This window comes from Marmota marmota, unplaced genomic scaffold (genome assembly GCF_001458135.2).
Source record: "Marmota marmota marmota unplaced genomic scaffold, marMar, whole genome shotgun sequence".
In the NCBI taxonomy this organism is placed as follows: domain Eukaryota; kingdom Metazoa; phylum Chordata; class Mammalia; order Rodentia; family Sciuridae; genus Marmota; species Marmota marmota.
In genome coordinates this window covers 11,958,535-11,983,986 of record NW_026000093.1, presented here as the reverse complement: position 1 = coordinate 11,983,986, position 25,452 = coordinate 11,958,535, and the positions used below count along the sequence as shown (strand labels likewise).

At 36.3% G+C, this 25,452-nt stretch overlaps 1 protein-coding gene and 1 non-coding gene across 2 annotated transcripts in view; both read left to right on the top strand.

The window, feature by feature from the left end:
• The window catches only part of Prex2 (phosphatidylinositol-3,4,5-trisphosphate dependent Rac exchange factor 2), a 271,955-nt gene that overhangs the window by 211,339 nt on the left and 35,164 nt on the right, over nt 1-25,452 (top strand). Inside the window, exons 36-37 of the mRNA XM_015485816.2 lie at nt 21,354-21,420; nt 21,669-21,859. Of these exons, the coding sequence (XP_015341302.1) occupies nt 21,354-21,420; nt 21,669-21,859 (258 nt within the window). The remainder of the gene's footprint in view (nt 1-21,353; nt 21,421-21,668; nt 21,860-25,452) is intronic.
• On the top strand, nt 6,560-6,633 carry Trnaa-ugc. The gene has a single exon. It is a non-coding gene; the product is annotated as a tRNA-Ala (tRNA).

Sequence of the window (25,452 nt, the reverse complement as noted above, 5' to 3'; positions counted from 1 at the left end):
CTTCTCCTCCTCAATAATAGAATTATGTGTACAGAATTCTCATCCTCTCTATCTAGTGAAAGCTCTTTGAGATGAGGAATGAATTGATCTCCGTGTCCCCCTTTGTATTTATCAAAGGGTTTTGCATAAGATGCTCTCCACAAATGTGCTTCATTGCATTAAAGTATTTAAGCATAACTAGCAGAAAAGAGTGGAGGTGTGGCTTACCATTCTCAGCCCTGTGGGGTCTTATAGAATTATTATATATGATCACCTAAACTGGATTCCTGATGTTTATTAGAAAATGGCACATGTATTAGTTACATGCTATCATATTCTCCTCAGAAAACATTTTAGTGTATCTTTCCTTGAGAAAGCATTTTGAGAAGTATGAACTCAGTACAAATTAGATGCCCTTGTCAGTAATTGCCTGCTCTGCATCCTGCTTGCTGCACGTTAGATTTATTTTGCAGAGAAAGGTAATTATCTTCCTCCTTCCAATAGTACCTTCTCTTCCTGCTTGTTTCTTGAATAAGGTGCTAATTTCTTCCTTAATTTTTTCCTGTTACTCTGTAAGCACAAATAGTCCTAAATTGCTCATGGGCAATTTGTTCTTGATTTACAGAGTCTCAAGCCAACATAACCATTTTAAGGGGCATTTACTGTGCCCTTTGAGAAGTAGTCCTGAGGTTTCTGTTTCCTCATAACCCTAGTGCCTTTTTCACATTTACACTGGAAATCATTTCATACTGGACATTAATTTATTTGCAAATTGGATGCCAGAAAAAGCCTCTTTCTCCTTAATCTTACATCAAACTAGTGCTTGATTAGAAGGCATTTTTTAGATTTTTATGAATTTCAGAAACCAAACTCAAATAGGCCTAAGGAAATTAATGTATGGGCTAACATATCAGAGATGTCCAGGGCCTGTGGCTGCTACAGGGACAGTGTGATCGGACATTATGAGTTCCTCAAGAGACTGTTTAGCTTTCTATCTGCTAGTATTCCTTTACTCTGTGTGGACTTCATCTTTGGGCCTCCTTTTACTCTCTCTCTTGGGTAAGGATGGTTACTCCAAACTAGTGTAACATTCACAGAAGAAGAGAAAATGTTCCCAAGCCCACCAGCTCTAGCCAAGGACCAGGGTAGGCATGCATTAGCTCAGAATAGGTCACAGGCCCATTTCTGAATGGGTTCAACCCCACAGAGGAACAGCAAACTGTCACCAAGAGTGAGGAGAAGGGAGAAGGATGAGCAGAGACAATGGACTCCACTCTAGTTATAGAGATTGTCCTAGAATGGCGAAGAGTAGATGGAAGTAATTCTCTACTGGAAAGAAAATGATGGCCATAATACAAAATGCCAAATTTTGAGAATGTATCAAGTGTCGGTAACACTGCTAGGCAAGTTATGTGGATTGTTTTAAAAACTAATGAGATCTATATATTATTTCCATTATATAAAGGGAACTTAGGTTACCCAGATAAATATGTGATGAAACCAGGATTTAAGGCACAGACTTTTGTTTCTCTTTAATGTCTTTTTTTTTTAATATTAAATGAGGCCATCTCAATGAATTGAGTGAACATTTTACACTGAAAGTGAATTCTCTGTTACTCAGTTTTGGTGTCAGAGATTACCCATGGCCCATAGTCCTTCTTTGCCCTTGGTAATTCATTCGTCCGGTTTACTTGAGGTTTCCATTCTTGTGGAAATGGGAAAGACAGAAAATGAACAAAAAAATACATCTATAAACAAAGTTTTTCAGACAGTGAAAGTACATTGAAGAAAATAGAAAGCAAGTTGATGCGTTATGAGTTTGATAGTCCAGAGGGGGTAGTGAGTAATGACTTAAACATTATCCTGACTTACAAGGAGGCAGCCTTGTCAAAATATGGGGGAAGATCTTGACAAAAACAGTAAATTGATGTCGTACAGACAAGCTGTCCTGTTGGCGGAGACAAAGAAAGTCAGTGTGATTCTAGTACACACTGAGAGAGACATGCAGAGCCAGATTCTATAAGGTGGTAGACCATTGCAGGATATTTGGGGATTATTGTAAGAACAACAGAAAAGCTGTTGGAAAAGTTTTATTGAGTTAATGCTATTACTTCTACTACATGCATAAGTTACAAATAATCTTAAAAATGGCTGAAGTTTTCACAAGGAGGTAGTAAAGCAAGCCACAGCCAGCTGACTGGTCTAACCAGTATCCTCCCATCTCCTGTGGAAATCCACTGAGACATGATCTGGGAACCTTTGTCACATGCATGATGGCCCTGTTTCTGGGTGCCTGAAGATACCTGGCTGTTTCTCCTATGAGTGAGACTGAGCTACAGAAATGTCTCACAGATATTCTAAAACATAACCTCCTTCCTGGCCCAAGTCAGATAATATTTTTTATTTTATTTATTATTATTACTATTATTGTTATTATTAGGTACTGAAATTGAACTCAGGCCCTCACACATGCAAGGGAAATGCTCTACCACTGAACTCCACCTCCAGCCCTTTTTATCTTCCTTTGTGACAGGGTATTTATACTGTCCAGGTTGGCCTTAGACTGTTGCAATTCTCCTGCCTCAATCTCCTAAGTAGGTAATGTTCTTGATTGATTTCTCACCTGTTTAAGAGAAGCAGCATGCATAATTTTTAGCTCTGATATTCAGACAAATTTACAATTATCCCCTCCCTTCACTATCCTCACCCATCTCTATTCTCTTTTCTACCTATGACTTTCCTTTTTATTCCCTGTGGCCATCAGGCATAGTTTCTATCAGCCTCATTTTCCTCTGCCTACTTAAAGGTGATTTATCATTACCTAACCCTTTCATTTTAATGCATCCTTTTTATTGGCAAAAAGCACTACTACGTGGTGACTAATGAGATAAAACTATAAATGTGAACAGTTCCTGTATCAAAATAGTCCTTGCAGTTTCAGAGGCCTAGGTTATTATTTTTAAATGCAGTATTTTCAGTATAAAATAAATGGGAAATAATGAAACTCAGAAGGATACACATTATATATTGGCTGCTGTGATATTTTATTTTTGTGAAATGTTAGCTTCATACTGATTTTTTTTTTAGAGCCCACAATTCGCGGTATCTAAATGAAATTCATCATCTCTGTAGGAAGAAAACAAGACAATTATTCAAAATAAATGTTCTCTTGAGGTGTGCCTTTGTGGATAAAGAATGGCACATTAAAAAAAGAGATTTGAAAAGCTAAGCGCATTTTCTGTATAAATAGAAATACTACACACAGGTACCAACCTCAGAGCCATATATTCTGGACAATTTTCACAACTGAGAAATGTCTGCCAAAAACATGTGTTTTAACTATTCCCATGATAGCATCTCTTTGAGACCTATCACTTCTCTCTGTCTCTGCAGAAAAAATAAAATGTTAGTGAGTATGCACCCCTGACATGGGATGGATATGAGGGATGGCAGGGCCTCACTGCCGTTTCACATCTTCACCTGTAGCTATCAAACAGCAGGAAGGCACAAGGGACTCCAGCTCTTACATCCTGTCCCAGACACCAGGCTTACATTCTGATCTCCCTCAATGTCCTCAACACAAAAATACTGTTTCCCATTCCTTGACTGGATAGCAAACAGTGTATCCAGGTTTGAAATAGAAAAATGTCATGTTCTATCGATAAGTATTTATGGAAAAATCATATTAAATCAATGAGAGTACAGGCTAAAATTAGAGAGCAAGTGAATGGGTATGTGAGAATATTAATTAGGTTATAAATAATGCCTTTGTTATTAAATTTTTTATTATAGCTGAAGCTCATAGAGTTATGTGATAAAATTTATTTTTTAATTAATCAGAAAATTTCTGGTTTCACATCAGTTCAATATTTTTTCTACTTTGTCTTTTACCAACTGGTTGTTGTTTTTGTTTTGTTTTGTTGTACCTTTTTTTTTTTTTAGCTTAAGATAATCTGTATTTTGGTGAATTTACAACTAGCCAAATGCATACAATTTATTTCTGTTTTCTGAATGTGAACACAGAACTTTTTTTTTAAAGAGAGAGAGAGAGAGAGAATTTTTTAACATTTATTTTTTAGTTTTCGGTGGACACAACATCTTTATTTTATTTTTATGTGGTGCTGAGGATCGAACCCAGCTCCCCATGCATGCCAGGCAAGCGCGCTACTGCTTGAGCCACATCCCCAGCCCTGAACACAGAATTTTTAGTGTTGCGAATTTTGCTTTACATGAGAAGTAATTATCCCATGGAAGGAAAAAAAAAAAAAAAGGAATATAGAAACTAGAATCTGAATTATCTTAAAATGCTGAACAGTTCTGGAGACTTCTTTCCTGTATACGAAGTATAGAAAGTATCTCCTATTTATAAAAACATAAGTTATATTTGAGTGCCAAAATCTCACAAAGTAAAACTAAAGGAACTGGTAGATATTTAAATGTAGTTGATAAATACTGCTTGCCTACAAAGTATCAAGGACAGAGTCAAATATTGGTGTCATAACAATAGATAAGATCATGGCCTGGCAGGAACATTTTTGTCTGTGGGTTATGATAAATATAAAATACACTTTTCACTAATACATTGTAAAAATACATGAGGCAAATTCTGTGGGGGAAGCTGCGAGGTGCTAGGTAGGTGTGCAGGAAGGGAGTCCCTCTTAATCTGGAATAGATGAAGGTTTCAGGAATGAATGCTTTAAGCAATGACCTTTCAACTGAGATCTAAAAGAGGAATTGAGAGAAAGAAGGGGATAGGAGGTAAACTTGAAATGGAGGGAGGTTATTTTCTAGCAGCGGGGATAGCATGTGTGAAAATCTTAAAAGGGAAAGGAGAAATTGGAAGTTTGAGTTCAAGAGAAACAGGGCCATGAAACCAATCTGCAAGCAGAATCTGTATGCTCCTTTTTTTGGTTTTCCCCTCAATGTCTTTTAACTCAGCTTTCATCTAGGACATACTTCATCTCCTTTGCTATTTGCTAAAAGAGTCTGATTATTTAGTACCCATCTCAAACTTATCTTCTTGCAGGATGCCTTCAGTTACAGCTTCAGCTGGAATTAATGACCTTCTTCTTTAGAATAGTGAACAGCCTCTTGTATTCCATTTTTGTATTATATTGTGGATTGTTTGCCTGCCTCCCTCATGAAGCTAACCAGGTCCTAGTTCCCACTATGCTCAGCATAAAATCATAAAGATAGTTGAATTGGAAATCCTATTAATTGTAATATATGGTGACATTTTTTTGGACATTATTATTTTACTGAATTTATTCCAGTATCTAGTCTACTGTGTGTTGTATCCAAAAAATTTCCAGGCTATTTGAAGGGTACAGATGCTGACTCTGTTGGAGACCTCTCCAGCATATTTATCAGTGTAGCCAAGGTTCATAAATTTCACGTGAGACAAGATCAGATGAAGTTGTAGTGGCACTTTGAGAGCAACATCTCTTTTTTATTTGAAAAGTACTATAATTCTATTAAACCTTTCCACCATTACATTACCAAGAGTGAAATACAGCTGTATATACATTTATGCATGTAGTCATATTTAATTCACCTCGACTGTACTTATTTGAATTCAGACTAATTCATTTGCCCTTGAAGGATTTTAACTATAACTATTTTACTTTTACCTTAAAGCAATTTTAATGCAATTTTTAGATAAGGGCAGAACATGAGATTAGAATTCCTTAACTATGAGTTTTCACGTTTTTGTGAAGAGTCCTGCACTGTGATAATATTCGTAAGGATGGATAGATATACTGGCTGACAAGCAGAAGCAGATAAAATGGTCTTCATTTTTCAAGGATCCTTTGAAAGAAATCATCTCTATCTGGATACTAAGAAAACCTATTGTTTTCTGTCCCTAAGCTAGGAAATGCTACTGTTTTCACCAAAGCACAGGAAAGATGAAAGTACTTCATGCTCAGAATTTCCTTTGGAATAAATGAGAACTGGAAGTGTCAAAGAAAACCTAAGGATACCCCAAAGAATCAGTTAGGGAAATATACTCTGTGAGAAAAAAATTTTCAGTGCTTATAGAAGCAAGATTGATTTTTATTTTTAACTCTGCTGACTTCTCTATCTGATCACAAGGACAATCAGCCTTAAAAATATATTCAAGGCAACTTAGTCAAGCTTCCTGGGTGAATTTGTTTTTCCTACTGCTTTTGTTCAGTTCCTTTTGTGGACATTTTAGACTTCTTTTATTTTGTGGATGTGCCGTGGAAGGTGAATAAATGGTTATAAATAATCCTTTCAAAGCTTTAACCTTATATCAGTAAGGAAATTTAGCTTGGATCCAGAGCTTCTCATACAGAACACATGATTCCAACCTGGAAGAAATTAATATGGATATATTCTTTATTTCTTGTGCATTTAGAGTTTGGTTAAGGAAGTCAAGACCTAATCTGACATGATGAAGATTTGGGCCTAGTTTTTCTTCTGTTAGGTACAGGGTCTCTGGTCTAATTCGTAGGTCCTTGTTCCACTTCGAGTTGAGTTTTGTGCAAGGTGAGAGATAGTGGTTTAATTTCATTTTGCTGCAAATAGATTTCCAGTTTTCCTAGCACCATTTGTTGGGGCTGGAGATATAGCTCAGTTGGTAGAGTGCTTGTCTTGCATACAAGGCCCTGGGTTCAATCCCCAGCACCAGCATAAAAAATAAATAAATAAATAAACCCTAGCATCATTTGTTGAAGAGGCTATGTGTGTTTTCAACACCTTTGTCTAGTACAAGATAACTGTATTTATGTGGGGTTGTTTCTGTGTCTTCTATTCTAATGAAACTTGTGATTTGTGAGAAGAAAATAGAACTTGATTTGTTAAATCAATTGCCTATTGAGATAGACTGCCCAACTTTACCTGAGGGCAAGGTTCTATTCGTATATAGACTCAAGTTTGTGAAATTCTGTCATTTAGGAAGAAAATCAAACAAAAGTGTTGCTTGGTTTTTGGTAAATTTGGCCAGAATAACTCATTTCAGTTGCCTTGGCCAACTCTTAATCATTTTTCTGGCACCTCAGAATTCACTTCCATGAGGTATTTCCACCCTGTCCATATGAGTCTTTTTCTTTCTATTCCCTTATGTGTCTGTCTCTATGACACCATTTATCACATCATGTTGTATGTTCATTTTATGTGTTTCTCCGTTTCACCTAGCCTTCTCTCTCTCTCTCTCTCTCTCTCTTTCCCCATTGCTAGCAAAATATCTACTAATAGATAAGTGAATACAAATGCCCAGAAGTTAGGGTAACCAGACCAGGAGATAAGATGCAAACAGTGGTAGGTCCCTGACTAACATCATGATAACTTCAACAGACTACCTGGGTGAATTTGTTTATGGAGTATAGTCTGGACTCTATCAATGTCCCTTGGGTCTTCCTAGTCACTCCCATCCTGCTGTGGGAACTCTTCCTTATGACTCATCAGTATTTATTGTGCTCTTAAATGGAAGTACAGGCATGCACATAGCATTGAGGATACAGAGATGATTCAGAATCTAGAAGGAAAAGAAGAGTAAATGAAATGAACAGGCTATTTTGAAATACTCCAGTGAACACTGACAGAGATAGCAGGATAGGCTAGAGAGCATGGAAAAAAGAGTACTAGAAAAAGACTGGGAAGTTTAGGGGTTGGGGGGTAGTTCCAAAAGATGATGCTAGTGGAGCAGCTAGGCCTGTTTTAACAGGAGATAAGCACTGTTTCACTGGGTGGAACAGTATGCTCAGGCTCTGTAGGACAGTGAAGCAGGAGGGGTGTGCAGGAACAGACCATGAAGACCTCAGATGCCAGCTAAGGAGCTTAGGCTTAAACCTGTGAGTGAAGCAATTTGCTTTTGAGTTCTAAGCAGTCGGGGGTAAGAGGGATAATGATACCATGGAGGACAAATAAGGGGCGAAGAAGATAATGGATGAACAAATCCCTTGCTAATCTCAAGGAATCGTGTTTTCAATAGATCTAATAGCACATTCATGGCATTTCTCAGGAGCCAAGTGAGAGAGATGGGGGTGGGGGGGGAACACCTAGAAATATACTTAGTAGACCAAATGACATTTAGGTCATGGTGGCAGGGATAGCAGAAATATGAAAATCTGCAATTATATAAACAAGAAGAAACAGTATAATGATGTGAAATTGGCCACTGCTTTATTCTACTAGAGGATGTTCATCAAACTTGTATTCCAGTCCCCATTTCTCTGTTGCCTAGCTCTGTGCCTGGGGCAAGTTCTTAGTATCTCCAACCCTGTTTCCTTCTTTGTCTTTGGGAGTTAATTGTGCTTTATAGACTGTTCAGAATGTTAGCTGAGAAGAAGTATGTTTAGTCCTCAATATTTACCTAACAAATAGAACAGCTGATCACAGAGATTTGTATCTGAAGATGGGTTTCTGAGGATTCCTGCAGAGCCACTTAATTGGAAAGCAAAATTAGTATCAAGAGTTTCTCCAAGATGCTTGGTGTGGGTGCAACTAGCCTCTCTGTTCAGTGGGAAGAACGTAGAAGAAATTTGCATAAATGCTACGCAAAATGGAGCGGGAGGAGCTTGTTTGTGCATGGAGATACTTCTGAGAATAATGCAGATAACTGCATTTGAAATCACGCCCGAAAGCTACACAAGGATAGGTGATGTGGGAAACTATTTATCAGAATGTACAGCTCCAGCTGTGCTTCTAGTCCCAGATTTAGCTCAGATAGGAAGTAGGTTTGCCCAAATCTATCGTAAACAACTTTGTTCTCCCTCCAGAGAACATGCCCATCTGGTGCATGCCAGAATGCAAGATCCCTGAGGGAAGGAACTTTATACTCTTGCTCACTGCTATATTCTAAATATTGAATATTTCTTTGTGCCTAGATTGATACATAAAAATACTTATTGAAGTAATTCAATAAAAATATTAAGAACATGTCCTTATGAATAGAAATTCTTTCTTTTATAACTCTTAGGTTCCTGTTGAATGCCATGAAGATTTCAGGAAAGTAAGGCAGATTTTGCAGTAGTTTATCAACAGTAAGGGCAAGGCATATTTTTTAAAGCATCACATCATTTACCTCTTCACTTCTATCTAATACAACCTGGCAGAGTCTATGATAAATAAAGGATAAGGCTGTCTCTCTCCTTTCCCCACCAGCCTTTGTGTCTTATCTTCTCCTCCTCCATTTTCTGATTTTACCTACCATTTTTCTCTTTCATTCAACTAAGTTCATATCTACTCAGTTAATCTCCCAATTTTTTTTTTCAATGCTTTCCCTCTCTCCATGGAATTCAGCAGCTTTACACAGACTTAAAGTTCGCGATCTAAATGGCATACTCTTTTTCTCACCTGTAAGACTCTACTCATGCCTTAAAGACTCTTCTTTCCCTTGGCTTAGTAATACCTCCTTGTCCTAATGTGCTCAATAATGTGCTTTTCTAGCACTCTGCTAAACCTTTCTAGTTGCCCCCACTGGATTGCAATTACCATTTTGCTTTCTCAGTCAATAACTGTTAGGTCCTTTGCAGATAAATATTGTCTTATTTTCACATTGTTATCCCCAGCATTTGTTTATGAACAAATATATGAATACAGAAATCTGGAATTTAGAGATATTTGAGTTCCTACAAAACATAAGTAACTAACTAAATAAATAAATAAGGGTGACCTAGGAGAATGTTCAGAGTGACAACTGAGTGGCAAGGCAGAACCTAGGAAAACAGATGCTTAAGGGGTGGTAGGCAGTGAAGAGTAGTCTAGGAGAGGAGGCAGAAAAGGGAGAGCAAGAAAAATATGTGAAAATAAGCAAGGTGCCTGGTCAGTTTGTAAAGGCTAAGAGAATAAAGAATTTGAAGAAAGAATGGGCACCATTTCTAAGAATAGATTCAGAAAGTAATGTTTGGAAAATGTCCACTGAATTTTGGTTAATGCACAGTCGTGAGCATCATTGGAGAGGATGGCTCTAGTGGTGTGGCAGGAGCACCCTGGTTATAGTCAACAGAGCATGGGTTGAAGGGTTGGAAGTAGCATTGGCCAGTTTGGCTTCCCTGGGATGGATTTTTGTTGGAAGAGGAGAAGTTATTGGACAAGATCTAGAAGGGGCATGGAGTCAGTGAACTTGGTCGAACTCCCAGTTCTTTGCAGGAACGACTCAGTATTGCAGGAGGTTGTCCTTTGTTAATAATGGTTGATTTTTCATTCTGTCCTTAAATTGTTTACTCTTGTTGAAATTCAGAACTTCTTACTGAGAAACTCCTCTGTTGGACAGTTTTCTAGGTGTTGAGTACATGGTGTTAAATATGAGAGAATCCCAGTCCTCATTCAGATTATCTTTAATTCCAATTTATTGAATTTGTACCTTTGATGTCTTTGCTTATCTGAGGAGTGAAGTTACCAAAAGAGTTCTGAGGAGGGGGCTTCATTTAATTAATGGACTTATTTTGAAATATTTTCTATGTCTCTAAATTCTTCTAGTAACATCTTTCTCTTGTCTACATATCTATAATTCTAGTCCAATTATATTTTCCCTGTTGTTCCCTCAGAAAATAATAACTGATAAATAATGACTCTACATTATTTTTCAGATGAGTCTCATTCTAGAATTGTTGACCTTAATATCTTCAAAGATGGTGACAATTTCACGCTGCTTCAGCCAATTTTAATTAAGCTCCTTGAAAGTTTAAGATAGGGCAAAGACCTGGATTATCTTTTCCAGCCAATTATCTTTTTTTTTCCTACTGTAAATTCATTTCATAAGAGAAATAGTGAATGTGTGTATATGTTTTGTGATGGAGAAAATTTATGTTACTTGACAGTTTTTTTTTTTTTTGACCAAATAGCTAGCTACCATTTATGAGGGACAATTTTCAGTACTTTTTGAAACAGACTCTTACTTGAAAGGAGATGCATTCGCCTAGGAATTGGTTGAAAGCTGACTTTCATGAATGCATTTTAGAATTAATTATTCACTTATTTATTCAAACAAAATATGTTGAACACTCACTGTGTTCCTGGCATTCTGAAGTGATAGGTAACTTCAAGGTGCTGATAGTATAATGGGGAGAGAAACGTGAACAAATCCCACAGATATAAAACTGGAGATAATGAAGTTAAGAGAGGTAGAGGGTGCTGGGGTATATGGAAAAGCCGGTGACTAAAGATTAACTAGAAAGCTTGAGAAAGGAAGTAATGCTGAAAATGGGTCTTGGATAATGAATAATAACTAGGATTGAAGCCAGGTGCAGTGGCACATACCAGGAATCCCAGCGGCTCAGGAAGCTGAGGCAGGAGGATCATGAGTTCAAAGTCAGCCTTAGCAAAAGCAGGGTACTAAGCAACTCAGTGAGACCCTGTCTCTAAATAAAATACAAAATAGGGCTGGAGATGTGGCTCAGTGGTTGAGTGCCTCTGAATTTAATTCCTGGTAATACTACTATTACTACTACTACTACTAATAAATACAACAACTAGCATTGAATGACTTACTATATGTAAGGGTTCTATATTTAAGAACCTTGAATTTGGCCAAATAAATGATAACTCATCTTTGTATAGATTCTGGTGCAGAGTATACAAGCTAAGAATTAAGATACACAAAATGCTTGGTGTTATAGAAGATAACCATATTTATTTTCATCTCTTCATCTTTAGAACGGAAAAAGAATTTTGCTGTATCATTTGCTAGAGTCATTTATAGGTAGAACAGTGCTGACATAGGTTGCTAGAGAATTTTTCCTCTTGATTATAGTTGTCACTCTCTGAAGTAGAGGTTGTCAAACATCCTTGCTCACTAATGTTAAGTTCTGATGATTGTTTAAGTATTAGGTTTCAATGCTAATTGAGTCGCAGCCTAATACTTGTAAGACTAAGAATTTCTCTTGCATCAACAAAAAAAAAACCTTTTAAAAATATTTGTAATGATTATTTAGCCATCTTTATAATTAAAAATTTTAATGTATTTCTTTTCCTCTTTCAGGTAGGTATATTTAGTTGCTTTATAGTATGGTAACTCCAACTTTTATATACCCTAGCTCCTGTAAAATAAAAGTCCAATTCAGTTCATTACTACATCAAATATTAGATATATGGCATGTGTCAGAAGAGTTTTGTGCCCATGAAAAGTATATAATTTAGCTGTTGGATGTGGTGGCACATGCTTGTAATCTCAGGGGCTTGGGAGGATCACAAGTTTAAAGCCAGCTCGCTAACTTTGTGAGGCCCTGTCTCCAAAAAAAAATTTTTTAAATAGGTCTGGGGATGTGGCTCAGTGGTTAAAATCATCCCTGAGTTCAGTCCTTGGTCCAACAACAACATAAAAGTACATAATTTAGCACAAGCAACAAAATGAGTTCAACCTAGAATAATAGGATGAGATAATTTATTTCAGTAGAGTTCTCAAGATTTCATATTTGAGCTGGGCTTTATAGGATCAGTATAATTTTGCCAAGCAGAAGAAGGTGAGAGGGAATTCCAAGCAAGAGAGAACAATATGCAAATCGGTGGGGAAGCTTATAATTCGTGTATGGTGTGTTGTGGGGGCAGGGCATGAGCAAGGCAGAGCACAGTCCTGAGACATGGGATGGAAAATCTATTGGTAGATCATTAGGAAAACCTTCTAAGGCCTGGCTTTATTTCACATTTTGGGTACTGGGGATTAAACCCAGGGTTGCCTAACCACTGAACCACATTTGTAGCTCTTCTTATTTTTTTTCTTTTAAATTTTGAGACAGAGTCTCACTAAATTGTTGATGGTCTTGCTAAGTTGCTGAGGCTGGTCTTGAATTTGCCTTCCTCATGCCTCAGCCTCCTGAATTTCTGGGGTTACAGGCATGCTCCACCATGTTCCGTCTAAATGATTTTAAAGTAAAGCAATAAATTGGTTATCTTTGTACTTTATGTAGGTAATCCTAAAAACAGACGGTATTTTAGTTACAGAAGGTATACAGAGAAAGAAGTGATAGAAAAGGAACAGACCCATCACTGCTACTACTAATATGTTATTATTATTATTCTAATGTTATTGTAAAATAATATTATAACAATATAATAATATTATCAATAGTGTCTTTGTAAGACTTTTATGATTTTAAACCTAAATAGTTAGCTTGTTATTTTCAAATCAAAGATTACCTTGAAACATAATTATTAAATTAAATAGTTATATAAAAAATAAAATGCCACGGACTTTAATATTCTTCCTGGGTATGATGAGGTGTGTTTCATACAGTATAGGTAAACATTGTTTAGAAAGGCTTTCTTACTTTAAAGGATTTGTTTCTTTTTCTCTCCATTTCCATAGAGATTGTGTTCCATAATCACAGAGCATTGTTTTGTCATTGGAAAATAAGTATATATGAGTGTTTTAGCATAGATGATATCTGTGGTAATAGGTACATATAGTGGGTACAGGAAAAAGGTGCGTCCACCTTAGCAGATTCATGAAAGGAAGAGCAAAGATCAATGTGGAATAAGAGGATGTTTGTAAAGCAGAGAATGGGATTTCAATCCAGTCAGGTCACTCACCGTAGGAGCTCAAGACAGAGACTGAAATGAGATTATTGACCATAGTATGGAGTAATGCATATCTCCACTGTGTCTGACACAATAATTACATTTTCAGAACACAAAAGAAGTTGGAGAATGCTATCTATCCATCATCTATATGAAAGGTTTTCTCTCTGGTCACACCTGTGGCCTTTCTTGTTAACTTTGTAGCATTTTTTTTTCCCCCAACATGGAACACTCAAGATTGGGAAATGAAGCTGAAAATGGATATTGGCAGTAAAACCTTTATGACAGACAAATCGAAGATAGTCCTAAGTACAGATTTTCTGTTCATGTAAGTTTACCAAGACTAATGCTTAGGGGCACAAAAAATGGATGGAATGGAGGTGCAAATTAACATTCTCCCACTTTTCCACTCAGCCTGTATTTTTTTTTTTTTTTTACTGTGTGTGGCGATAAATTGAACCTGTCTAGTGATTTTCATTTATACAAGAGAACAGTGGTGTTTCACGAGATGTCCTATAGTTTATTTATTTTTCTAATTTAAGTGTCATGATAGTCAAAAGCAGTTCTACAGTAATACCCATGAGACACCCAGTCACACCTGTGCTCAACTGCATTATAAGGACTTACCTGATCCTGTGAACAGTATGCATGATTGACCAAATGCCATTACAGTTCTTTTTGAAATGCAGAGTAATCACTAAAATCCAAAATACTTGTAAAATAAACAGAAACAACCTGGTAACAGTTTAGAATATTTTTTATAGGATACAGTATTAGGAGATATATATTCGTCTGACCAAGTGAAAAATTTCTGGAAATGATCATAAGTATAGAAACGATCTTATAAGCAATGATCTAGAGAAGAAGCAAGAATATAGCAAAGATCTAGGCTGAAAACTGTACTTCCTTTTTATTTATAAAATATCAGAGACTCTTTTGCCTTAATCTTCTCTCTTAAAAATTGTATAGCCTCTAAGCTGCCCAGAGAAAGGGCGGGGGAAAGTTTGCCAAATGAGAAGGTTGGTCATTGATGTGACTTTTGGTTCTCTCCCATGACAAAATAATTTGCTTTAAATATTTCAGATGAATCTGCTTCATTGTCTCCCATTATGTGAAAAACTGATTAAAATTGATCATCCCATTCCTGGAGCATGAGCCTGACCCTGTTGAACTAGATGCTATTTACCTTTTTAAGGAAGCTGTTTCCTGTTAAATTAGTACATAAACGTGCATAACTCTGTGTAAATTAATCTCAATGTGCCACAAACTTTGTTTGTTTTGTTTTGTTTTTCTCTCATGGCAAGTGTCAATTCCCTCTTCATTATATTACTAGGGTCTTGGTATTAAATGATTCTTTTCCCTTCTAGGATCTCAGGCAGCTCAAATTTCCTAAATTTTCAATTTTATGAGTTAGTATTTCTTCCTGTCCAATTCTTTATTGTAGCTCTTAGCTAAGCCTGCATTTTTGTAGCCCTTCTTCACTACTTAACAAATGAACTATAGGTTTTTAGTTTGCTATTTTATTTTCTCAGAACATGTATCCAGTCTTCTCCAGAGTTTTCTCTCCTTCCCTTCCCTGAACCCACTCTTTATTCCAGTTGGCTTCATCCATTCTATGTGTGCTGAGCGGTTCATGGTGTTGCCTTTACTTAAAATGTCCCTTTCCTGTTTGACTGTCAGAATCCTAATCCAGCCATCCAAGTCCAACTCTTACACCTTATTCATGTGCCCTCCTTCTATATGCCCAGCAACTCTTGGCACCTTTTAATTTACCTGCTATTATCTGCTTTCCATTAAAAATGCATGGGTACTTGTCTTTGCTATTAGATGGTAGGAAAAACAAGACAAGGTTCATTTAATTGTCATTATTTAACGTGAATATGTTTATAACACTCCTTACTAAAACACATGCTATTATCACCTCCTTCGTTGGTATTTTATTCTATGAGAACTAAATGAAAAATAGTATCATAATATATTTGTTTGAAGTGGCAGAGTTAATTTACAAACTTGTGACAGGGAAGCCTGATGTACATCAGTCTGAAAGGAAACCTACCATTCAGCCTGGGTAAAATAGCAGCACACATTCAAAATGGCCTTAATAAGGTTTTCTGTATTCAGACAAAGGACAATGACTTCATTCTTACTAACCTCAGAAGCATAATAAACTACTGTCAGTTCTGGCTTTAATCCAATTTTTCCATTAACTTTTCCCATAAAATTTGATTAAGGGCATTGCAAGACTTTTGTAATTAAGGATAGTGCATTATGAATTTATTTCTTGTCCATGGTTTGTCATAGTCTAAATGATAATTGAAATTCTGTGAATACCTGTAAACCTTCTGGCTGGTAAAATATTTGGCTGAACAACCTTTGTTCTGATGAAAATACCCCAAATTAATTTCATCCTTGAGTCCAAATTCTTACTTTAACAAATAATAGAATTTAAAAAATGTGTTGGTTATTATTGCATGGGAGTGTTGAAGTGGCTATTACTCCTTATTATCTTCTCTGGACTTTATCAGTACTTTGGTATACTTTATAATATTTTATTAATATTTGTTAATTAATAATTATTAATGCGATTTCCATAATCATGGATTGGTAATTGTTAATAATTTGTAATGTGCTTCCATTATTATGGATTAACAAAGATTTACCCCGGGCACAAATATGGATGTCAGTGTTTTCAACTCTAAACCTGTAGTAAGCCTTTATCTTCTAAGAATTTTTTTTTTTTTAAAGAGAGAGAGAGAGAATTTTTTTTTAATATTTATTTTTTAGTTTTTGGTGGACACAACATCTTTATTTTATTTTTATGTGGTGCTGAGGATCGAACCCAGCACCCGCGCATGCCAGGCAAGCACGCTACCGCCTGAGCCACATCCCCAGCCCTAAGAATTTTTTTAATTGTACAGATATATCATTAGCTGGTTTTTGTATTTCAGTTTTGTTATGTAGCATTTAAGATGTAATTGTTTCTAAATAAAGTTTTACTTGATATGGGCTACATTTCCAACCTATAAAAGTTATTTATATAACTTATTTTCTTTTCATCAAATATGGACTTTTTCTTTAAAGATTTTGCTCCATTAAATGTTTGAAGATTTTTGTCAAGTCTGTTGTAAGTGAATAATAGCAGAATCACATCATCCTCATCTAAACTGCTCTTAACTGTCTAAATCAGCGACAACTTTGTGGGGTTTTTGTTATTGTTGTTGTTTGTTTTATTTTTAAAGAAACATCTCTTTCAGAAAGAAGAAAGAGTGTGCCTAGTGGTGGCAAATTTCTGTAGCAATGCTCTCCTTAGGTGGCACTAGTGATCCATGGGCTTCTTTTATAGAATGTTTTTCTCCCCAGATGATTCAAAGTTTAGAAGACCCGCAGTTTCTACAATTAATGCAATGAGCTCTTTAAATGAGTCTTTTTTCCTTTGACCTAAAAATATTTTTTTTTCTATTTAGACCTAAACTTCTATTTATGCACTTATCATGTAATAATCTAGATTTCAAATATCTAACTTAAGTTTCATTTTTTAACCTCTATTTTTTAAATATTTGAGATGGTCTCAGGAGAAAGCAGAAAGAAAGTCTTTGGCTTTATATTCCTAACTATGTCTAAAAATCCTCCTAGACTAATTTCCCCCTTTGTGCACTTGAATAATGGTGCTATTGAATGAGTCCTATTTGTTAATCACGGGGCTGAGCATCTCATATGTACTAATTTAATCTTCAATAATGTGCCTTATATATGTTAGACAATTTCAAAATCCATTTTTAAAATGAGGAAAATCATGTGTGGTCATCCTTGATAAAATATGAAGACAGAAGTTAAAGTCACAGCTGAACTCAAAAACAATTATTATCTCTGTGGCCAAGGAATGGAATTGAAATTCAAGAGACGAATTATAGGCTGGGCTAAGGCCTCTGGCCTTCTGGGCTTTGGAGAAGGACAGAGCAGGCCAGGACAGCTTCTTCCAGATAATGGGAGATCAGTGTTACCTTATACTGTGTGGAAGTCCAGAGCTAGCCTTGCTATTTGAAACCAGGGCATATAGCACTTGTCTGGGTCTAAGTGAAGGATGAAGTCTGCTGCCTCCTACTGTTTGAGACTGCCATTACTATGGTGCTCAGGGTTTAAGATGCCAGGAGTTGGCCAACAGGGCACTAACTAGGAACTGAACCAGACACTCACTGGTTAGTGATGGGGCTGTTAATAATCTGGATGTCAACACAATGTCATACTCAAACCACTGAGGCAAAGAGGTTACAGATGTATGATTCTGGGCACCAAATGGATACCAAAACCATTTTCAAGAGAAGGATGGCACTAGAGCCAATAATAGAACTGTATAAAAAAAAAATCTAAATAAAAATAAATGAAAGAAATTCTCATTTCAAGGGAACTTACAAACTGTGATTCCAAAGCACATGGAGAAACCTGACAGTAAGAAAGACAGCCATAAAAACTGACCATTTATAATAAATACATCCTAGAAGAATTTGATAAATTGAAACAGCCAGGCAGAGTATATTATGGATGCTTAAAATGTAAACAAGGGAATGCCATCCATAAAGAAAGGCTGAAAGTCTTAAAACAAACAAAAATCAGTTATCTAATTATAGTTTACTTAGAAGTATTTCTTGAGATCATATACTCAATAATAGTATACTTCCACCATATTACAGGTGCTAGAGATACAGCAATAAACAAAACTAAATAAAATCAATATCCATGTAGGGGGTTTATAGTCTAGTAGGAAGTTTACCTTATAATAGCAGAAATAAAATAAGAACAGGTGGAAATCTTAGAAATGAAAAAAAAATCATTGGAATAAAGTTTCTGATAGAAAGGATAAACTGCTTGACACAGAGATAAGAGTTACTGATCTCCCATTATCCTGAAGAAGCTGTCCTGGCCTGCTCTGTCCTTCTCCAGAGCCCAGAAGGCCAGAGGCCTCAGCCCAGCCTATAACTCATCTCTTGCATTTCAATTCCATTCTTGGGCCACAGAGATAAGATAGATTCCAGAAGTTATTACAGAAAGATATTACAGAGGAAATCACCTAGACTGTAATAATGGGAAAATAAGATATTAAGAGAAAGAAAGTGTGGTACATGTTGAAAGAGAAAGAGGGAGAGAGAGAATACCTGAGAATACGTGGACATGTGTCAAATGAAAGTTCCAGAAGAAGAAAACAGAAGCAATGGGGGCAAAGATGAAACTGTGAGAGAGAGAACTGCTATTGCTTTAGAATTGAAGATGAGACCCCTCAAGGAAGTCAGAAATCTCAGAATGTCAGAAAGGACATTATGAGAACCTATTTGGATAAAGAAAAATAAATCTATATCTGAACACTTTTTGGTTAAACTTTAGAGGATAAAAAGAAAACGTTAATAGAGAAAAAATAAACCACCTTTAAAGACCATTAGAATGAAAACAAATGCCAAGAGCAATATTGAGGGGGGAAATTTACAATGAATTTGGATTCTAGAATTTTCTGCCACAATATACCACAAGCAAACAATGACTGAGAATATGAATTAAATAATCAACTTAAAAAAATGTTCTTGGGGAAGAAAGCCTACAAAGAATGTGTGTGATTAAAAACCAAAAAAAAAAAAAAAAAAAAAAAAAACAGGAAAGAGGAGCAGAAACTCTAAGAAGTCATTAAATTTAATTCTTTATTTTAAAAGTAAAACCTAAAATCTGTGTAAAAATGTATAGACCAGTCGTGGCAGCTCACACCTGTAATCCCACTGGTTTAGGAAGCTAAGGCAAGAGGATCATGAGTCCAAAGTCAGCCTCAGAAATGTAACAAGGCCCTAAGCAACTCAGTGAGACCCTGTCTCTAAATTAAAATACAAAAGAGGGGTGGGGCTGTAGCTCAGTGGTTAAGTGTCCCTGGATTCACTCATCTCCAGTACCAAAGGAAAAAAAATGGTGTAAGACTACACACAAGTAAGAAATATGAGCAGGTAAATAGAGGAAACATAAATGGCTGACAATTATATACAAATTGGAAACAAACAAACAAACAAAAACTTGTAATGAGGCTCCTTCCTTCTATTGCACTTTTCCTTCATTGCCTCCCAACTCCCTTAGATTAAGACCCAAACTCCTTAGCGGGGTACACTGTCTGTACCTCCTGAGTCACCAACTGGAGTTTTTATCCCTCTCACACAACCCAAGCTTTGCTTCCTTTTTTGATAACTGATTTCCTTTGGATTGTTGCTTTCCTGACACTGGGGAAAATCTTGAAAATTTTCTAATGACTCCTCAAACTCCTTGATTTCGCTCTCGATATAGTGACTGTAATAGGGACTTAATTTCCTGGCACTTGATGGTGCTCTGTGGCTCATGTCTTCCTAGCCATCTTTGGAGCCACACACTGCCTGGCTTTCCTGTAGTTCCCAGGCTCCTCACAGTGGATGTGCTCAGGGGCAAGGGGTGGCTGTGGGATTCCGGCTTAGAGTGTTACCTGTATCTTGAAATAAATCTCTTAGGAGTTCAGAATGGATTCTAATGAGCAACAGCTGACTTTGGATGCTGAATTGGTACAAATTCTTTTGAAGAAGAGTTGAATCTGTATTTTAGAGAGGAAGAAAATAATTCTAAATAAGAATGAACATAATTATTGTTTGAAAGGTACTCTAAAAGTTTCCTAATTTATATCTAAGATAAGATTCATCCATATTGCTTTATCTTAAAAAGACAAAATTAAGCAATACTACTAATAATAATGGGACTAGCAGTGTGTGTGTGTGTGTGTGTGTGTGTGTGTGTGTGTGATAGAGAGAGAGAGAGAGAGAGAGAGAGAGAGACTGAAAAAGCAAGCACTGGGCATAGATTTCTCCCTCTTTGTTTTTGCCTGTTACTATCCATGTATTTGATAATAATTGGCCAATACTTGGAAATCTGAAAAGTGTTCAGAACTCCAATCTGATCAACATTTATTGGAATATCTAATATGACAACTCAAATATTATAGGACTTATTTTGTTATATTAATATTAAATTAATATTAAATATCACATTTTGGAAATTATTTTATATCAGCAAAAATTGCTAACCTAGTGGTTCATGTGAATGTATTTAGTGTTATTGAACTGTTCACTTAAAAATGGTAAGCTTTATGTTATGGGTATCTTTACCACAATTTAAAAAATAAATGCTAGGTCAAAACTTGAACACATCATCTTTATGGATCATTTCCTTACAATTTTTGTTGAGAATTGAGCCATAAGCAAAACAAAGCAAATACAGTAATAATTTTTTGGATTATTGCAGGCCACTAGGATGCAGTTTCATATTTTAGAATAGATATTATCCTATTGCATTCTGCTGATTAAAAAAAAAGAGCCAGTACATTCTCAAAATGCATAGCTTCCTATCTGAAGATAGCTTACTGATTAAAATAGCAACTCAATATTCTGTTTAAAATTAGTTTTTATATTAGTTTCATAATCTGACATTTTCATAGTAAATATTCTTCAGTAGTCACAACATATGTCTTCAACTTTCATAATAATATTATTATAAATATTAAAAAGCACTCACTCTGTTTTAGGTACTGTTCTAAGCCTTTTCCCACATTATCTCGTTTACTTTTCTTGGCAGTTACGAAGTAGAAGCTGACACTATTCCCAAATTACAAATGAGGAAACTGAGCAAAGACAATTATCTGAGGCCACACAATATGTAATAGAGCTGATGGTAGCTTTAATTGCCCTGCAATGGATAAATGAGGACTTTTGTGCAACCCCATTCACCCTAGGTTCAATGCTTTATTCTCTTTTTTTAAAAGGAAGTCAACAAAAGTTGAACATCCTGATGCATTTTACATTTTTTTCTACCAGTCAACCATGATTTCTTTTTTTTTTGGATTCTGACAGGGCATTCTATTTGGACAAATCAAATTCACCACCAAACTCCACATCCAAAGCTGCCTATGTAGATAAGGTAAGAATAGATAATTATATTTATCACTGCCTTGTTATTCCTAGACCTTCCTTACTCAGCTTTTCTGCTCTTCTTGAGCAGCGGGTAATTGCAACATTTGTAGACTCCAGCTCTGTTACCTCCATAACAAAATAATTTTGGTTTAGACTGCACTTTCAAAGCTGTAACAACTGTGAGTTGCTTCCCATCTAAAAAAGGGCTTCTACTAAACATGTTGAATTTTATGTTCTTCACTTTTTTTTCTGCAGCTAATGAGGCCTCTCAATGCTTTGGATGAACTTTATCGACTGGTAGGCTCATTTATCAGATCAAAACGCACAGCTGCTTGTGCAAACACAGCCTGCAGCGCCTCTGGAGTTGGTCTGCTGTCAGTTTCTTCTGAGCTGTGCGACAGGCTGGGAGCTTGCCACATCATCATGTGCAGCAGCGGAGTGCATCGGTACGTGAGCTTCCCTGCCTTGCTTGCATTTGTTAGTCCACGTGTTAGTTGGTGGTTCTTGTCTGCATATGGGCTGCGTGAAATCAAAACTGGAAACATCAAAAGGATGTGGATGCATTTGGAATAAAATTTTTGATGTTTTCTGGTTTTAGTACTTATATTTTTAGTGAATACTAATTTAGTCAGACAAATGAATGCATGCCTACATTTATACCATGGTGACCCAGAATCTTATCCTTCTTGCATTTATATGAACCATATTTGTATTTTAGGTGCAAAAAATGTGCTTCCTTATTCACTGTAGGGATTTGCTTAGAAAGAGCTGAATTCAGAGAGCTCAGTGATACTCTTTTTCTCACTAGCTTGATAGACATTCCACTATTCAGTGCTTCCCATTCCTAGAGCACAGGTCCTATGGGCTCCCTGCTGCCCTGGGGATGCTGCTGCCTTCCTCCATTGGACAAAATCATTGATGGTCCAGGAGCTCACAAAATATGCTTGAGAAGACAAGGTAAAATCTTTGACAGGTTCTATTCAGGTGGTTTGTCTTAGACAACTGTGCTCTGTCTGGGCAGCCAAGAAAGGTGTGTGAATTTAATGTAGTTTCATCAGACTTAGGCCTGAAATGAGAGTGGGTACCCCCAAGTCAAGTCCCTCTTCATAATCATCTCTCATATTCATGATGAAGTAAACCCTTATAGATGGAAAACAGGGCCAGAATTTTAGTCCTCATCTTAATCTGAGTAGGGAGCAAGTTTTCTCTTGCAAGACTTAGTTCTTAGTAGTGGGCCATTTAGATTTTGAATATGGTGTTTACTTATTTATTCAAATTTACTTGGTGCTTAATTGATGCCAAAGTTTGCAGATGGTGCTTCAGAGCCTGCTGTGTAACATCATAAAGTGGGGCATTCGTCTTGGAGACATAAGGCATGAAGAACGAACAGAAAATAGCTAACAAAAACATAATAATAATGGAATAAGATTAAAAACAATACACACACCAAAAAACCCCCAAACTATAAAAGATTCAAGTGGCCTAGAAAAGTTACAGCTGAAGAATGAATTCACAGGGACAATATGTCTTTGAGATGGTTAGATCTGGAAACTTTCCAAGGGGACGGTGATGTTTGAATGGGGGTTTGATGGATTGGGTTGTAGAAGTGGAAAGGGGAGAGGGGCCATTCAACCCTCTCATCTGTGAAATTCCTTTTGACTTGGTATGGCCATTCACTAGTTTTGAAGCCCCACACAGCACTGTCTTGCTTAAGAAATGTAACATGACTATTCCTCTGAAAGGGCCATTACATCCTTGTAATTGAAAAAATAGCCTGAATTTTTTCCCTTTTTTTTGGGGGGGGGGTGGTTACTGAGGATTGAACTCAGGCTCACTTGACCACTGAACCACAGTCTAAGCCCTATTTTATATTTGATTTGAAGACAGGATCTCACTGAGTTGCTTAGCTCCTTGCTGTTGCTGAGGCTGGCTTTGAACTCAAGATCTTCCTGTCTTAGCCTCCTGAGCCACTAGGATTACAGGCATGTGCCACTGCACCCAGCTTCCCTTCATTTTAATTGCTGTGTACCTTGTGCACTATTGCAATCTTACTAAGAGCTTAATTGAAAATGTTATCTGCAACTGAATGGATCATAATATTATTTTATAACCTTTTAGGAACAGAGAATTGATCTTGCCTCTGATAAATTCATGTTCATTCAGTCTGTTTCCATTCTTTCATTCATTCATTATTCATTCATATCATCAATGGCCATTGAGCATGAATTAGGTGCCAATGCTGATCTCTCGAGGTGCCAATGCTGATCTAGTGGCTGGGGTTACTATATTGAAAAAGTGAAGTCCTGACTTTCATATAGTGTGCATGGCATTGGGAGAAAATAGATGATAAATATGTGATATGGCAGGTGGATAAATACCCAAAAACATGGAATCAGAGTAGTCAAACAGTGACAAGATGGGAAGAGAGGTATAACTTCTGATAGGAGTGGGAGGGTTTCATTAAGTGAAATGAAGAAGTGAGTTGTGCTCACATCTCAGAGAAGGAGTTTTCCAGCCAAGGAGAGCAGCAGTGCAAACAGCCTACTGTATTCAGAGAACATTAAGGAGTTCATAGTGGCATCACCTGGACTGTGTTCTTATCTCACCCTACTTTAAGGTCAGAGTTATCCTTAGATGCACCTGGTCAAATAGGAAGACACTTTCAACTTTAATCTCTGAAAATATACTCTTACCTCTGCATTAATTTATGAAAAGTTAATATGATTAAACCTTCCATTTAATGCTGGAGAACATGATCATATTGTGCAGATTACTCTCACAGATGTTCTATGACAATTTTAGAATTTGACAGGTGTAGTATAAGAAACATGTTAATGTTACACAACTGTTTAATATTGCTATTCATTGATTGGCATGTTAGAATGTTAAGAAACATTGATTTTTAAAATAGTTTGACTTTATTCCTATTATTCAAAATAAATAGACCTTTTGTTAGTTAATTTCAGAAGATATTTACTAAGATGTAGGCCCTAATGCACCATAAAAGGTGCTGAACTTAAATCTATTTGAAAATTCTTTAATTTTCCTATTATGTAGAGTAAAATGGAACTTGAACATAATCTTTCATTTTTCAGTGAAGGCTTTGCTTAGATTTTTTTCAGAAGATAAAATTTGTGCTAATTTATATTGCAATTCAAAATCCCACAGAAGACTGTTCCTAAAATAATCCTTTAGTAGTGCTAATGCAGACAGCTAGAGAAGAACCTTGCATGCAACATGAACCACGGAGATTAACCTCAGTTTCCAACAGAGGGGAGAGATTCACAGGGTTAATTAGTACAAACACTTCCAAAGTTGTCTTTATACTTTACTTTTAAAATTAAGATGAGAAATAATCAAAAGTATGATATTCACATTAGATTGTCAACTTTCTGCCTTTTCTGGTTTTACTGGGCAAATGAAGAGGACCAAAAATATTTTTTTAAAGAATTGAGTTATATTGCATATATTTGATATTAAAAGAAAGAATGTGGATTTCAGATTAAAAGGCAGATTTAATTATCATTAATGTCCAGATATTTTAATGTCAGCTTGGATCAAATGCCAGAGCTGTATAGAATAGCATATATAGAAATAGAATATAAAATTAGTAGGAATAGAATTCATGATGAACTATTAAAATAATCTCTTCATAGTACTTATCCTGGCTTCTCTCTCTGTTATGGTTTGGACTTGAAATGTGCCCCAAGGCTCATGTGTTGAAGGCTTGGTCAATGCATCAGTGTTCAGAAGTAGGGCTTTTAGGAATGATTGGATCATGAGGGCTCTGGCCTCATCAGTGGATGAGTCCATTGATAGCTAAATGGACTATCAAGAGGTAGTGGAAAATGTGGGACATGGTTCATGTCCAAGAAAGGCATTTCTTCTTTTCCCCTTTCTCTTCTCTGTCTCTCCTTCCTGGCTGCTATGAGCTGAGAAGCTTTTCTCCACCTCACCTTTCTGCTGAAATGTTCTGAGTCACCTCAGGCTCAAAAAAATGGAGCCAGTTGACCATGAACTGAAACTCTGAGCCAAAATA